This window comes from Saccopteryx bilineata, chromosome 1 (assembly GCF_036850765.1).
Source record: "Saccopteryx bilineata isolate mSacBil1 chromosome 1, mSacBil1_pri_phased_curated, whole genome shotgun sequence".
NCBI lineage: Eukaryota > Metazoa > Chordata > Mammalia > Chiroptera > Emballonuridae > Saccopteryx > Saccopteryx bilineata.
In genome coordinates this window covers 391556818-391571121 of record NC_089490.1, presented here as the reverse complement: position 1 = coordinate 391571121, position 14304 = coordinate 391556818, and the positions used below count along the sequence as shown (strand labels likewise).

The 14304-nt window shown below is 36.9% G+C and overlaps 2 protein-coding genes across 2 annotated transcripts; one reads left to right on the top strand and one right to left on the bottom strand.

The window, feature by feature from the left end:
• The first annotated feature begins 3524 nt into the window (after positions 1-3524).
• On the top strand, positions 3525-4478 carry OR5J2 (olfactory receptor family 5 subfamily J member 2). Its single transcript, XM_066253943.1, has one exon. It carries the CDS (start codon positions 3540-3542, stop codon positions 4476-4478), a length of 939 nt encoding a protein of 312 aa, XP_066110040.1. The 5' UTR covers positions 3525-3539.
• Positions 4479-12905: 8427 nt separating this feature from the next.
• On the bottom strand, positions 12906-13949 carry LOC136320793 (olfactory receptor 8K3-like). The gene has a single exon (XM_066253942.1). The coding sequence runs from the start codon at positions 13947-13949 to the stop codon at positions 13008-13010; it is 942 nt and encodes a 313-aa protein (XP_066110039.1). The 3' UTR covers positions 12906-13007.
• Positions 13950-14304: the final 355 nt, after the last annotated feature.

Here is a 14304-nt window from a genome sequence, read left to right as displayed (position 1 = left end):
CAGGACTGGAGATGTTCTTTCTTATTATGTTTTATAATTGGATGGAAAGTTCACCTTAACGGTACAACAATCCTGGAATGTCATTTCTAGTAGCCACAGTGCTACCAACTCAGACCACTGTATGTTAACTTTTCAGCTTGAAGCATCTACTAAATGCTTTCAGCAAAATCTAAATTTCAACCTGTGTGAGGAAATGTTGTGGTTACTGATTCACAGATGAGGCTTTTTATTTTTATTTTCTTTCCTAGCAAAATACCAGATCATGATGGGCAAGTTTACTTATAAGGTTTGCTGATAAGGGGATTTATTTAGTTAGAATTTTAATGAGAATGACAGTTTCTTTTCAGACACTAAATTTATATGTGTGTTTTAGTGGAATTCCATATTGCCCCTAGGCCCAAAGGCTCGGCACCTTTTGAACAATTTTAATCTCACTTATAAAGTTATATAATTTTGCAATTGCTGCTGAGAGTCATGGTGTTGGTGTCTATGTTTATTCTTGAGTTTCTTCTTTTTCTTCCTTTTAAGAACAGTAACAATTTTATTTATTTATTTATGTGTTATCTACAATTGTTATAATATGTTTTACTTTTATATTCAGCATTTCAATGCATTCTTTTTAAAATATTTTTTGAGGAAGGTGAAGTTATATCTATCCTTCTATTTGCTAGAAATGAAAGTCTAGCCATTTTTCTTGTTTGTTTTTAAAATCTTTCTCTCTCTAGTGCCAAACACAATGTCCAACTGTTCTTGTTCTTCAAGAAGTATTCATTCAATGAATAAGAATATTAGAGCTAAATAAAATATCTGATAGGAGCAACATATGGCCATTCTACCCTTTAGATAGAATATAGAATTAAAATCTGAACTGAAGTGTGTGGATATAGGTGGTGGGGCATTATTTCTCCTCCACATTTTAGAAAAAACAGCCATTTTCAAGCCAGATTTTCCTTATTTACAGTCAATAGTTCTAGCATTTTCTCACCCTTGGTTCTATGTTGTCTTCTATTCTCTGTAACATTTCTTTAAAATTACACATCTTAGAGAAATCAGTTCAACTGAAATACCTTGAGAAAGTCTCTTGAGAAACCAGAATGCAATCAAATGTAATTTTTGTTGTGGATGTTACTTTAGGGTAATCAGTGTCTGAACTGCAGGGATTCTGGTCTCATTAGAATAAAGTGTGTGTGTGTGTGTGTATGTGTGTGTGTGTGTATATATATATTTGTCTCATCTTTCAAATTTGTTCTCACTGAGGAAAAAAATTACAGATGTAACACCATTATTACATGTTTATTTTTTTAATTGTTATAGAACCTGGAATGATTTAGGTATCTATCATTAAAATATATTTTAAATCTCAGAAAAATATATGAACTGATTTCCTTTCTCAGATGAGAGTACAAAACTTGGAGATGAATATAAACATTCTAAATAAAGTCATATCCTAAACATTTTAATACACTTTGGTAAGTTAAATTCATTCTTTTTAAAGTATTTTTATTTCTTTTCATTTTTGTATTTAGCATTGATTTGACAAATAATTGAAAATTTTAAATGTGAAAGAATCTTTTCAGTATTTGGATTTTTAAATTTCGTGTAATTTAAGTCCATATCTTATTATATAATTCCAGTTAATGATGCTGTTATCAAAGTTAGCTGCTAAAGTGGATAGTTTCATATTTGTGTAATTAATTTAATTTGTAATACCTTTTAAACATTCTATTTTCTAAATTATAGTTCACAATAAAATTTATATGTAGAAGTTATCTTTTATTAACAGAAAATTTTCGGTTAAGTGTCTAAGAGTAGCAGAAAAGAGAACATGTGTTAGATCTATGAATAAAAAAATACAGTTTTGAATATTTGTTGGAAGTGCTTCTCCATATTGTCAAATCCGTCGATTATCTCTAAAGAGCACATAAAATATCAAGAAAAAATATAGGTGTTTATTTTATTTATTTTATATTTAACAAAGCTAGTTTGTAAATAACTTGAGATATTTGTTTGATTATTAAAATAAACAAATACAAATAGTCCTTAATTATTGCAGAAAAGTCCTTAATTAAACAGAAATGCTGTTCAATTGCAATGGTTTTAAAGTTTAATATTGATCAGCATGTATCAAAAGATATCGCACAAAAAATGCATATCACTGTTCTAGTGAGCTGTGTTTCTTATAGCTATGCAACTATGTAAATTGTTATGTGTTTAATTCATACTCAATGAACAGGAAACATTTTATTGCAGTTGCCTTCTTCAATCCTCCCAAGCACTTTTGGAGAAGTAATTATAATTATATCCTGGATCTGGAGAGTTAAATAATTTGTTCAATAAAATAAAACCCATTGTCAACAATAGGTTTTGACATGGAATTAATGGATTCCTACTTCGTATTGTTGTGGCAATTGAAATGTTTTAATTAAAATAGATAAATGGTGTAACTTAAAAAATAAACCCAAATCATCACCATTTGTATATTATAATTTATAAAATGATACTCAAATTTGAGAAGAAAAGACAGTTAATTCTGAAACAAATATGAACAGCTTCAAATATCAAGTGTAGATATCCAACCGTCCAGTAGAAATTGTATTTCTAGAAAGACTTAAATTGTTTAAACTATCTATTATAGGATGAACAACAAGAAGAACTATTACAGAGCATTTGGTGAGTATCTATAGTTATATTCTGAATTAGTTTTTTTAATTTTTTAAAAAATTATTTGAGATGTCAGATAATGTTCAAAGCCCCCAAATGGTCCAGATATGCAAAATATGGGATTCAGTGTCCTAGGTCTCACAGTTAATGACTATCCAAGGCTGTTCTTCTACCATGAACATGAGGAATATTGTCCTGAAGCAAGAATCCTAGCTACTTTTAATAGGTATTGTGCAAAAGATAGGATTTTGTTTCACGAGTTTCAAAGTTAGGTCTGGCATCGAATGCTTCCCATGGTCGCAGAAGCCAGAATCCTTGGCATTTTTAAATGTCACCACATCCTTCCTGATGTGGCCACTTTGCTACTTACAAATTATGTCACTATAGATAAGTGCTATATATAACTTTGGAATAAATATAACTTTACAGACTCTTCTCATTAAATAATTTTCTACTTAAAAGCAAATATAATCAGAAGAGGTCACTATAGAATAACTATTTACTTTTTCTAATGGTATATATTATACATGCTATTAATTTCAGTGATCACAGTATCTTTTAGTGCTAGTATAACTTCGGTTTTGAAGTGGACATTTTAGAAGCAGACTGAAACTGTGAGACACAAACTGTTTTTCACATATTGGTTGCTATGGAATTATAATCATATAAAACAACATTGCTAAAATGAAATTGGAGACCGCTTAGTCCCCTTGCTAGTTTTATGGATGAAACATCTCAGGTTCAAAAAAGCAGTAATTTTTATTCAAAGACTGACATTAATAATTGTCTGTGCATTTATACTTATATGTATTTTTCCCGAACAAATTCTAACCTCTGTGTCTTTATTCACAACAGATCTTGTAAAAAGAAATAAACGAATGGCTGGAAAGAATTTCACAGTTGTGACTGAGTTTATTCTTTTGGGATTGACAAATGATGCTCACCTGAAAGTTGTGCTTTTTGTGCTGTTCCTGGTGGTTTTTGCCATTGCCTTGGTGGGGAATCTGGGCATGATCTTCTTAATCCGAATCACTCCCATGCTCCACACACCCATGTACTTCTTCCTCAGCTGCCTTGCTTTGGTAGATGCATGCTTTGCATCTGCCATTGCACCCAAAATGTTGGTAAACCTCTTGGTTGTGAAGGGAACCATCTCCTTTTTGGCTTGCATGGTCCAGCACTTGTGTTTTGGGGTGTTTGTTACCACAGAAGGCTGCTTGCTCTCAGTGATGGCCTATGATCGTTATGTGGCTATTGCAAATCCTTTGCTTTACAGCGTGGCCATGTCTGAGGGGAAGTGTGTAGGACTGGTTGTTGGGTCATGGTTATGTGGAATAATTAACTCACTAGTACACACAATAAGCTTGGGTCGACTGTCCTTCTGTAGGTTGAATGTTGTTAACCACTTCTTCTGTGATATTCCCTCACTCCTAAAGCTGTCATGTTCTGAAACCTCCATGAATGAACTGTTGCTCTTAACCTTCTCTGGAGTCATTGCTATGGCCACCTTCTTGGTTGTGATGATTTCCTACCTGTTCATTGTGCTTGCTATCTTGAAGATCCGCTCAGCTGCAGGCAGACAGAAAGCCTTTTCCACCTGTGCCTCTCACCTGACTGCAGTGACGATATTCTATGGTACCTTAAGCTTTAATTATATCCAGCCAAGTTCCCAGTATTCTGTAGAACAGGAGAAAGTAGTTTCTGTGTTCTACACACTAGTGATTCCCATGTTAAACCCACTGATTTACAGTCTGAGAAACAAAGAGGTAAAGAATGCTGTGAAAAGAGCCCTAGAAATGAAACATTTCTCCTGTTAATTTTAAATAATTGTAAACCTACTAGACTATCAGTTGGGCCTCACTTTTAATAATTTGATGAATGTAAAGCTTCTAAAAATAGAGTTTTTCTTTTTCTTTTATTTTCATAAATTTTCAACTATGGTCTACATTGAATACCATTCCACACCAGTTACAGATGTACAATAGAGTGCCCAGAAAACCATGCTCTTTACAGAGTGGTACCCCTGCTGCCCCAAGCATCCCTCTGCAGGGTGTTTTATTCTACACACTTATTTGTCATACAAGGAGGCAGCCAGAAAGGGAAAGTTGTTTAATTCATGTAGCTGCCACACAGAAACAAGTCTTCTGATAGTCTAGGTTGTTAATCTCTAAATCAATACAAAATTCAATATTACATTTATATTTTTCTGTGATCCAGAGGAAACAATTGTATAAATACTATTTTCATTTAAGGTTATAAAAATGGGGTACTTACAAAGAAAAAAGCAATTGGTTCTCAGATTTACAAAAATACAGTTATTCTATAGCTAAATTTTGTCTTTATTGACTTATATTTTAACTAAAGAGTGGTTATAAGATTGCAATTCATAATAAGAAACATATATTTGGTCTTAGTCCTGGTTTCAGGCATAGCTTCTAAAACCCTTCACCACACAAAATGCTGATAAATCTTGTGGTTGTGAAGGGAACCATCTCTGTTTTGGCTTGCATGGTCCAGCAATTGTGTTGTGGGTGTTTGTTACCACAGAAGGTTGCTTGCTGATGGTAATGGCATATGATGGTTATATGCTATAGTAAATCTTTTGTTTTACAGTGTGGCCCTAACAGGAAGTATGCAGGGCTGGTCACTGGGTCATGGCTATGTGAAATAATTAACTCATTAATACACACAATAAACTTGGGCAGATTTCCCAACTGACAAGAGCCTAGGTGGTGTCTTTTGTTATATTACTGAGGTAACTTTGGTAAAGCATATATATTTGGAGGCTGGTTGTCATGGGAACTGGGCAGGAATTAGTGGTTGGAACTTTCAGTCTTATCCCTCGATTTCCAGGAAGGGGAGAGAACTGGAGGTTGAATGAGTCACCAAAGGCCAATTACTTATTGGGGGGCTATGTAATGAAGCCTCAGTAAAAACCCAAAAAAGAGGTGCTGTGAAAGGGATCCAGGTTGGTGAACCAGAATGCTTCCATGTGCTACCCTCTGGGTCTCAAACTCAAGGACAGAAGCTCTTGCACTTGGAACTTAGTTTTGTATCTCTTCATCTGGCTGTTGATTCGTATTCTTTGATATCCTTTGTAATAAATCGGTGATTTAATGAGTCAACTTTTTTTTTTTTTAGATTTACCTATATTTTATGGTGTTTTTGTTTCAGAGAAATAAATTATATATTTATTTAAAGTGCAGTAGAATTTGTTTGTTGGTCTTGCATACTGTGACTTTGTTATATTCAATTATTAGTTATAGTAATTGACAGTTTTTTACATAAACCATCATGTCATCTTCAAATAGAGCCCATTTTATTTATTTTTTAAATCTTTATATATTTTTATTTATTCTTTTCATCTTATCATACAGGCTGAGTTCTTCATTCTGATATATGATAGTTATGGTGAGAAAAAATAATCATTTCTTCAGTTTTAGTAAGAAGACATTTATTCTTTCATGATTAAATATGGTGTTTGCTGTAAGTTTTATTGTAGATGGCTTTCATGAATTTTTAGAAAGTTTCTTTCTAATTTTAGTTGCTGAGAGTTTACCTTTATACCAAAATGGAACTGAAATTCATTAAATGACAGAGCAAGGAATGAAAGAAATACCAGATGACTTTATGAATGGCATGGCCCTCAATGGGTGTTCCACTCATATACTAAATGTTAGAATATAGCTCCTCCTGTTGTATGATTTCTGAGATCTCTCTACCTTACAACATTCCTTTATGTGGACAAGTCCTGCCGGGGGTAAGGACAACGGAGATGCAAAGACCCGACTCCAGGGACCAGGTTCAGTGATGCAGATCCACTTTATTCAGGAAGTAAGCTTGCTTACATATATGGGTTCAGCCAATAGGATGTTGCAGCGTGTCCTACATAGCCAATGGCTGAAAAGATCAGGGAGCTGCGTGGTTGGTGCTAAGTCACTTCCTTATAGCGGGCAAGCTTCCTTCCTATGTATGCCCAGGAGGGTTCTGGGAGCTGGAGTATTCTCACAGCATTGCATCAGCCACAGCTGTTAGGAATGTGCTCTGTGCTCCACCCACATCTCCCCTTTCTCTTTTAATTAAGGTCAATTGGACTTGATGAATGACAGCTTGCTGTTGTTGTAGCTTCTGAATGCTGTGCATTCTGCAATGGAACCCTAGTAGAACTAAAACAACTATAATACCTATTATACTATATGTTAATAGATTAAAGAATGAGACAAGCTTCTGTAATGTTTGACTAGTTAGGAAATAGAACGGGGGTCTTAAACAGGGGATTCCTCCTAGGGGTCGGGATGTCATTTCCCTCCCATTGTGCTACAGAGACTTTCTAGGTGCCATTAAACACAGTTCCATTTTGATTGTAAAAAATCCATGCACACCCCCTTCCCACAAAGGTCCCAGCATCCAAACACAGAACAGATGGCTTGCCGTGGGCTGCGTACTGCATATGGTTGCAAGGCACATTACACAAATTACAACAATATGACAAATCATACAATTTCAACAATTACAGAGGAACACTTCATCAGTCTCTGAGCACTTTGCCAAAAGCACAAAATGTCCTCAGCCTTCTTTCTAGCTGTGGGAAAAGCTTCCCAGGACAGGGGAAGGGCCTCCAGCAAAGCCATCCCCCACCCCCATCAGGGTATTTTACATTGTCCAAAATCCATAAGTCCATCCAACAAAGGAGCCAGTGCCCACTTCAGTCGTAGTCCAAGAAATCAGTCCACACATATGATGCCTCAGCAACCCCCCTCATCTCTGCCATCCTGGCAGGTCTTACACTGTCCCAAAGAGGAGCACATGGCAATGGCAGCCAGCATTTCCATCTCTGCTCTGGAGAGCATGATGGCACCACTCCTATGTCCCAAAATGTCAGCAAACCCACCAGCACTTCCTGCCATTCCAGCGGCCACTCGGTGATGTAAGCCTGCCTTCCGACACTTCCATTCATCCTCCCGCCGCAGCTGCTGCTGTTTACCTTCTGGAGTCTGCAAATCGCACTCCGGCCCAATTCTCCTCATCCTCTAAAGATGAACTGGAAACACCAGCTCACACTGCTGGCCTCGAGCCCCAGGCTGCCACCGCCTGCGTCTGGGAGTCAGCAGTCACTGTAGCACACATAAGCAAGAACAGAGCACCAGGGCCTGGGAGTCTGTCAGCGGCAATTCTCTGGGTCCGCCCCGGCCAAAGCCTCCACATTCCCCTAGGTGATGGGGCGCACACGCTGGCTGTGAGGTCTTCTTCTGGAGCACTGAGGACCTCCTCCCCTCAGGCGTAGTCAGTGTGGAGAAGGCCAGGGCTGTGACTTTGGACAGGTGAAGACTGAAGCACTAGTGGGTGCCCAAGAAACCCGGCCAAGCAGGTTGGGGGGTTCCAAATTGGCTGAAAAACACAAGCATAACCTCTCCCCTGTGTTAGAAGAGGGTGTGATCCCCACCACTGTGCCATGGCTGGGTCCTTCCAGCGTCATTTCAGAGAGAGGGGCGGGGGGGGGAGAGAGAGAGCACGAGAGATACAGAAAAATAGACAAGACAGACAGAAAGAAAAAAGACACATGGGGGCATACAGGCTGGCCCATGGGTCTGCAGCGAGAACACATGTTGGAGTTAAAGCTGGGGTAGAAAATGGCATCTGAGAGGCTGAGGTGGGGCACTGAGCCCCAGCAGGGAATGAGGAAGTAGCAACTTCCGCTTTTTCCGGAGGCAATGGGGCAATTAGCAATTCGGTTGTTTCGTTTCTGTACAACCAGCTGTGATTTTGTCAAACTCGGTGGCTAAACTACTTTTCTCCTCAGTGGAGGGGGGGCGAATAGGAAGGTAGGGGCTCCTCTAAAAGTGGAGTAGCCTGTAGGACCTTAGGCACCAGCAGAGGGTCCCCAGCAGGAGCACCGGTCAGTCAGGCGTGTATTGCCAATAAGGCAGGAGTGAGGCCAAGAGGGAAGGCCCATCCCTCATGCACCTTGGCCGAATGAATGCATTGCGCAGAGCTCGGTCTCAAGTATTCAGGTCCCAGGGGCACATCCTCAATACAGGGATTGAGACCAGAGAGAATCTCCCAGCAAGTACAGAGATCCTTTTCACAAACTTCAACTCCCCTACTCTGCAATAGGGTGTGCAGGGCTCAAGCCTGCTGGGCTTGGGAGTGAGGGAGAAGGTTTCCCATTGCAGAGGGTCACTCATCCTTCCCTTGGATGCCGGTTAGGTCCCCCTGCCCAACATTGGGCGCCAGTTGTGGACAAGTCCTGCCGGGGGTGAGGACGATGGAGACGCAAAGACCAGACTCCGGGGACCGGATTCAGTGACGCAGATTCACTTTATTCAGGAAGTAAGCTAGCTTATATACATGGGTTCAGCCTATAGGATGTTACAGCGCATCCTACATAGCCAATGGCTGAAAAGATCAGGGAGCTGCGTGGTTGGTGCTAAGTCACTTCCTTATAGCAGGCAAGCTTCCTTCCTGGGTATGCCCAGGAGGGTTCTGGGAGCTGGAGTATTCTCACAGCATTGCATCAGCCACAGCTGCTAGGAATGAACTCTGTACTCCACTCACACCTTTACAGTTCTTTACTGGTTACAATTTCTCCAGGGAATCCATATATATATATTAAAAATAGAGATAGAGATAGAGATAGAGATAGAGATAGAGATAGAGATAGAGATGATATAGAGTTAGAAATATGTCTCCCAGGTAATGCAATGGTTCTTTTCTCCAACTAAAAACCATATACAAATGCAATTTGGCATTTGGGAATATTATGATTATTGTGACTCATTAAAAGTTAAATGAATCACAAATCATTTCTCATTCTAAAGATAATAATATTCAACTTTCATACTCATACCTCCCATATGTAATCTCTCTCTCATCTCTCTCTCTCTCTCTCTCTTTCTCTCTCTCTCCCTCTTTCTTTCTCATATTTCAGGAGCTCTTTCCATGACAAACTGTATAGATTGATTAGTGGAGTTTCACCTCATAGGGTTAATAAATATTTCTGGAGATATGTTATTCCCTTTACTAGTCTTATCACTGTGATAGACTGTAGTGTGTTTACATGGATCAGGACAAGACTCTATAAATTGTATATCTTTGTGAAAGAGTTTTTCACATCTTCATTTATGTGAATGGCACATCCTAAAATAACATGGTGCCCAGCTTTTGCAGCTGCTTGTGGTGCCCTACCATTTTTCACTGTATCACTTAGGAATATTTTCCCCATGCATGTGGTAGGTCACTAAACAAATCCTGGCTCAAGAGAAAGGGCCTACTTATAAATAAAAAATGATTACATGCTGGGCCTCATGGCATTTATTGGTTCAGTAGCTCAACAATGTCAGAGTCAATATTATTTTCTTGCCCTTACATTCATTTCCCAAATGGATGAAGTGCACATATTGATAGAAAGGTTCTTTCAAGTCTGAGGAGAAGAAGGTAATGGAAAATGAATATTTCTCCCTACAGACTTCTCTTTTTTGAAAGAACATTATTTCTTATATTGTCCCTAGAATTCCTTCTACAAATCATTAGCAATAGACATTTAGACTTTTTTATTGTTTCTCCTTAAACGTCATTTTGTAGACTATGTGCTGCCTTCTCTTTGTTTTGGCTTTGTATTTGAGCAAAATCCCTCCTTAAAAAAGAAACTGATTAATTTATATTTATATGTGTCAATTTATTTATTTATAATTGAATAACTTTATCTCTCTTGAGTTCATTTTCTGTGCCAAACATGGCTTTCATTGTTTTTTGAATCTTTCTGCTATTTCTCCTCTTCTACTCTTATGTCTGCCAAAGTAAGGTTTTACTCCCTGTTGTCTCTGGGATGACATCAGCGAAGCATAATAATGATATTAATAGACAATTTAGGGACCTTGTTAACAGCATAGAGTCTTGAGTATGAATTTGATTAACTGGTTTGAAATCTGGTTCTAACAACTAATACCTTAGTGGACTCTATTTTCTTAACCTTTCTGAATCACTCTTTCATAACCTGAAAAATAGATATTTTATTAGTGCCCGTCTTACAGAGTTTTTATAATAATAAAATTAACCAAGACATGAAGAATGATCAAAATGTGAGATATTATTACTTGCTAGTAATAGTAACCATCTTAAAGATTCCTTTTAACTGCATTAACACATTGATATTTATACTCAGATGCCACTATATTATATATGGTTTTATATTTTAAAAGTTTATGTTTTAGAGAAGTCTTATGTTCTCAGAAAAATTGAGGTTACAAAGATTTCCTATATATCCCCTGACCCACACATGCATAGCTTCCCCTATCCTATTATCTCAACAGCATCTAACAAAGTAGCACATTTGTTACAATCCATGAACCTATACTGGCACGTCATTTTCACCCAAACTCTATAGTTTACATTGGGTTCACTTCTGTGGTGTACATTCTATGGGTTTGAACAAATACATAATGAATTATATTCACAATTAGCTTCTTACAAAGTTTTTCACTATTCTAAAAATCCTCTGAGATCTTCCTGTTCATCCTTCCCTAAGCCTTACTTAACCCCTGACAACTGCTAATTTTTTTTTACTATTTTCATAGTTTTGCTTTTTTCAGAATGTCACATAGGTGGAATCATGCAATATGTAGACTTTTGGACTATTTTTTTCACATAGTAACATGAATTTCAGTTTCTACTACATCTTTTCATGCCTGTATAGCTCATTTTCTTTTTGTGCTGAATAAAATACCATTGTCTGGATGTACAATAGGCTATTTGCCCATCCGCCTACTGAAGAACATCTTTGTTGCTTTGTTTGATGCACTTTTTATATTTGATTCCAATGAAGTATTTTAATGAAATGTTCATTACCTAAACATAAGCTATTATTGCAATAATAGTGAACAAAGCAAATATTGTAGACAGATAGCTTTAATAAAATCCAAGAAATATTAAGAAGAATAAAAGTAAACAAAAAGATAATAAAAAAGAAAAGTGAGTACATGGGAAATGTGGAGAGTGACATGGAGCAACTATGTACAAAAGGTGAGATAACTATGTCCTTGTCATGTATCAGGCCTCATTAATATTAGAATTATATATAACATTGTGCAAAAAAAAACCCAGGATACCCTTCCTTTGTTCCCCACAATCAAGATAACAAATCAATGTTTTTAAATAATAAAAGTCAATTAAAACACAGTGCATACTCAATATTGATTAAAATTGAAAAACATCAATCTGTGTAAAGAGAGGTAGCATAATTAATTTATCATAGGATAGTCCTCATACTCAAGGATACAAAAATAACTTTTTGAAGTTGAATTTATTACAGTGATATTAGTTAATAAAATTATATAGGTTTCAGGAATACAATTTTATAATACATCATGTGCATATTGTATAGTGTGTTTGCTACCTAAATTCAAGTCTCCTTCCATCACCATTTACCTTCCCTTTACCCTCTTCTACTTCGCTCCACCCCTCTTTCCCTCGTGAAATCCACATTCCATTGTTTGTAGGGGGTTGAGACCTTAGTGAAAAAGATGAAGGGATTATGCAAACACAAACAATAACTTTTAAACATAGATAATTGCTTTTTTTAAAAAAGATAAAGAAATACTACAATCTCAAAAACCAAACAACCAGTTATTAATCAAGAATAACTAATTGGGGGGGAAACAGTACCAACCTAGGAGCTTCCGTATGGCCTCGGAAATTTCTCTTCATTTGAGTATCCTCTGATATCAACAAAATGAAGAAATTAAGACAAAGTTAGGTGCCAATCAGAGCCTATTGATTGCTGAATTACAAAGTATGTTCAGTTAATAGACTCAAATATGGAAGAGAAGCAATGATGAGGAAAAAATGGGATCCCAATGTTTAGAAGTATTTGAGCAAAGTAATATGACTGAGTACTTTAAATCATCAGATATAACACAGCCATTAGTAAGTACATCCTTAATCATACCAGGGAAGAGTATGAAGGCTAAAACTAAAGAAAAGGCCATATACACACACATACACACATAATCACACTCACACATACACATGCTGTGATTCTATTCTAATTGATGAAAAAAAAATCATAATCCTTGACAGCTTTCTTTTTGTCTATAAATACCTAATACATTCTTCTATACTATAACACTTATGTAATTTAAGTATGTAGTTCATCCTTCCCCTCAAAAAAGGTAAATATTTTGACTATATTATTCATTAACCCATTTACAGGAATTAGAAGTGCATGGCATCTATAAAATAGTAGATAAATATATGCTGAACTTATTTCTGCTTGTTGTTTTACTAGGAAGCACATACAACAAAATTTAAAGTCCATATTTAGTTTATAGAAATTGCATTGCATCAAAACCTTAAGAGAGAGTATTACACAGTTTTTTCCATACCCTTTGTAGTGCATATTTTACATCTTTGTTCCTCAAGCTATAGATCATGGGATTCAACAGGGGAATAATGAGAGTGTAAACTACGGAAGCCACTTTATCACTGTCAAAAGAATGACTGGACTCAGGTTGCACATACATAAATATCAAAGTCCCATAGAATACTATGACCACTGTCAGGTGGGATCCACAAGTAGAAAAAGCCTTCTGCCGACCCTCCGCAGAGTTCATCCTGAGAATGGATTCAAGGATGAGCAGGTAAGACACAAGAACTATCAGAAGGGATGAGATCAAATCAAATCCGGCTAATATCAGAATAATCATTCCAATTTCATGCGTATTTGAGCAGAGCAAAGATAACAAGGGGAGACTGTCACAGTAGAAGTGACTGACAACATTGTAGCCACAAAAAGATAAATTAAAAATCTTTATGGTGACTAGAAGAGAAACAAATGTGCTGTAGAGATAGGGGATAGCCACCAGCAGCTGACATGTCCTTTGTGACATGATGACTGGGTAGAGCAGAGGATTACAGATGGCCACATAGCGGTCATAGGACATTGCAGAGAGAATAAAAAGTTCGCTAACAATGAACACAAGAAAGAAAGCTAGTTGTATAGCACAGAAATAATAAGAGATGGTGTTTTGATCCACAACAAAACTTACTAACATTTTAGGTCCTACTGTTGTTGAATAACCAAGATCAGTGACAGCCAGGTGTCTGAGAAAGTAGTACATGGGTGTTTGGAGTCTAGAGTCCACCATGGTGAGGATGATCATGCCCAAGTTGCCCACCACTGAGATCACATAGATGATGAGAAAGAGCCCAAATAACGGAGCCTGCAGCTCAGGGTGGTCTGTGATTCCCGTGAGAATGAATTCATTTAACACCGTTAGATTTTGTGTTTCCATGCAGATTTTTCAGGAAACCAATTCTGGAAAGAGACATCAGCATAATCAACAGATTTCATATATTATACCTGGCATATTTTTAGTATGCAAAGCTCATATAAATAATAAACATCCAAACTTTTCAATTTAGAATCTATAAGAACAGGTCTATGTTCCACAACAAAAAATATTCATAAATAGAGCAAGAGACAGAGAGAGTAGGACTCAAGTGGAGGTGATTTTACTAAGCAGTGAGCATTGGTCAATGTCTAGAAGACATTTTAGTTGTTAAAACTTATAGGTAGGATACAACTGGTGTGTAGGGTTAGAAGTCAGTTGTGCTTTTAAACATCCTACAATACTCAATATCCAGTCC

Coding starts and splice junctions, on each gene's coding strand:
- OR5J2 (XM_066253943.1), top strand. CDS start 3,540: ATGGCTGGAAAGAATTTCACAGTTGTGACTGAGTTTATTCTTTTGGGA.
- LOC136320793 (XM_066253942.1), bottom strand. CDS start 13,949: ATGGAAACACAAAATCTAACGGTGTTAAATGAATTCATTCTCACGGGA.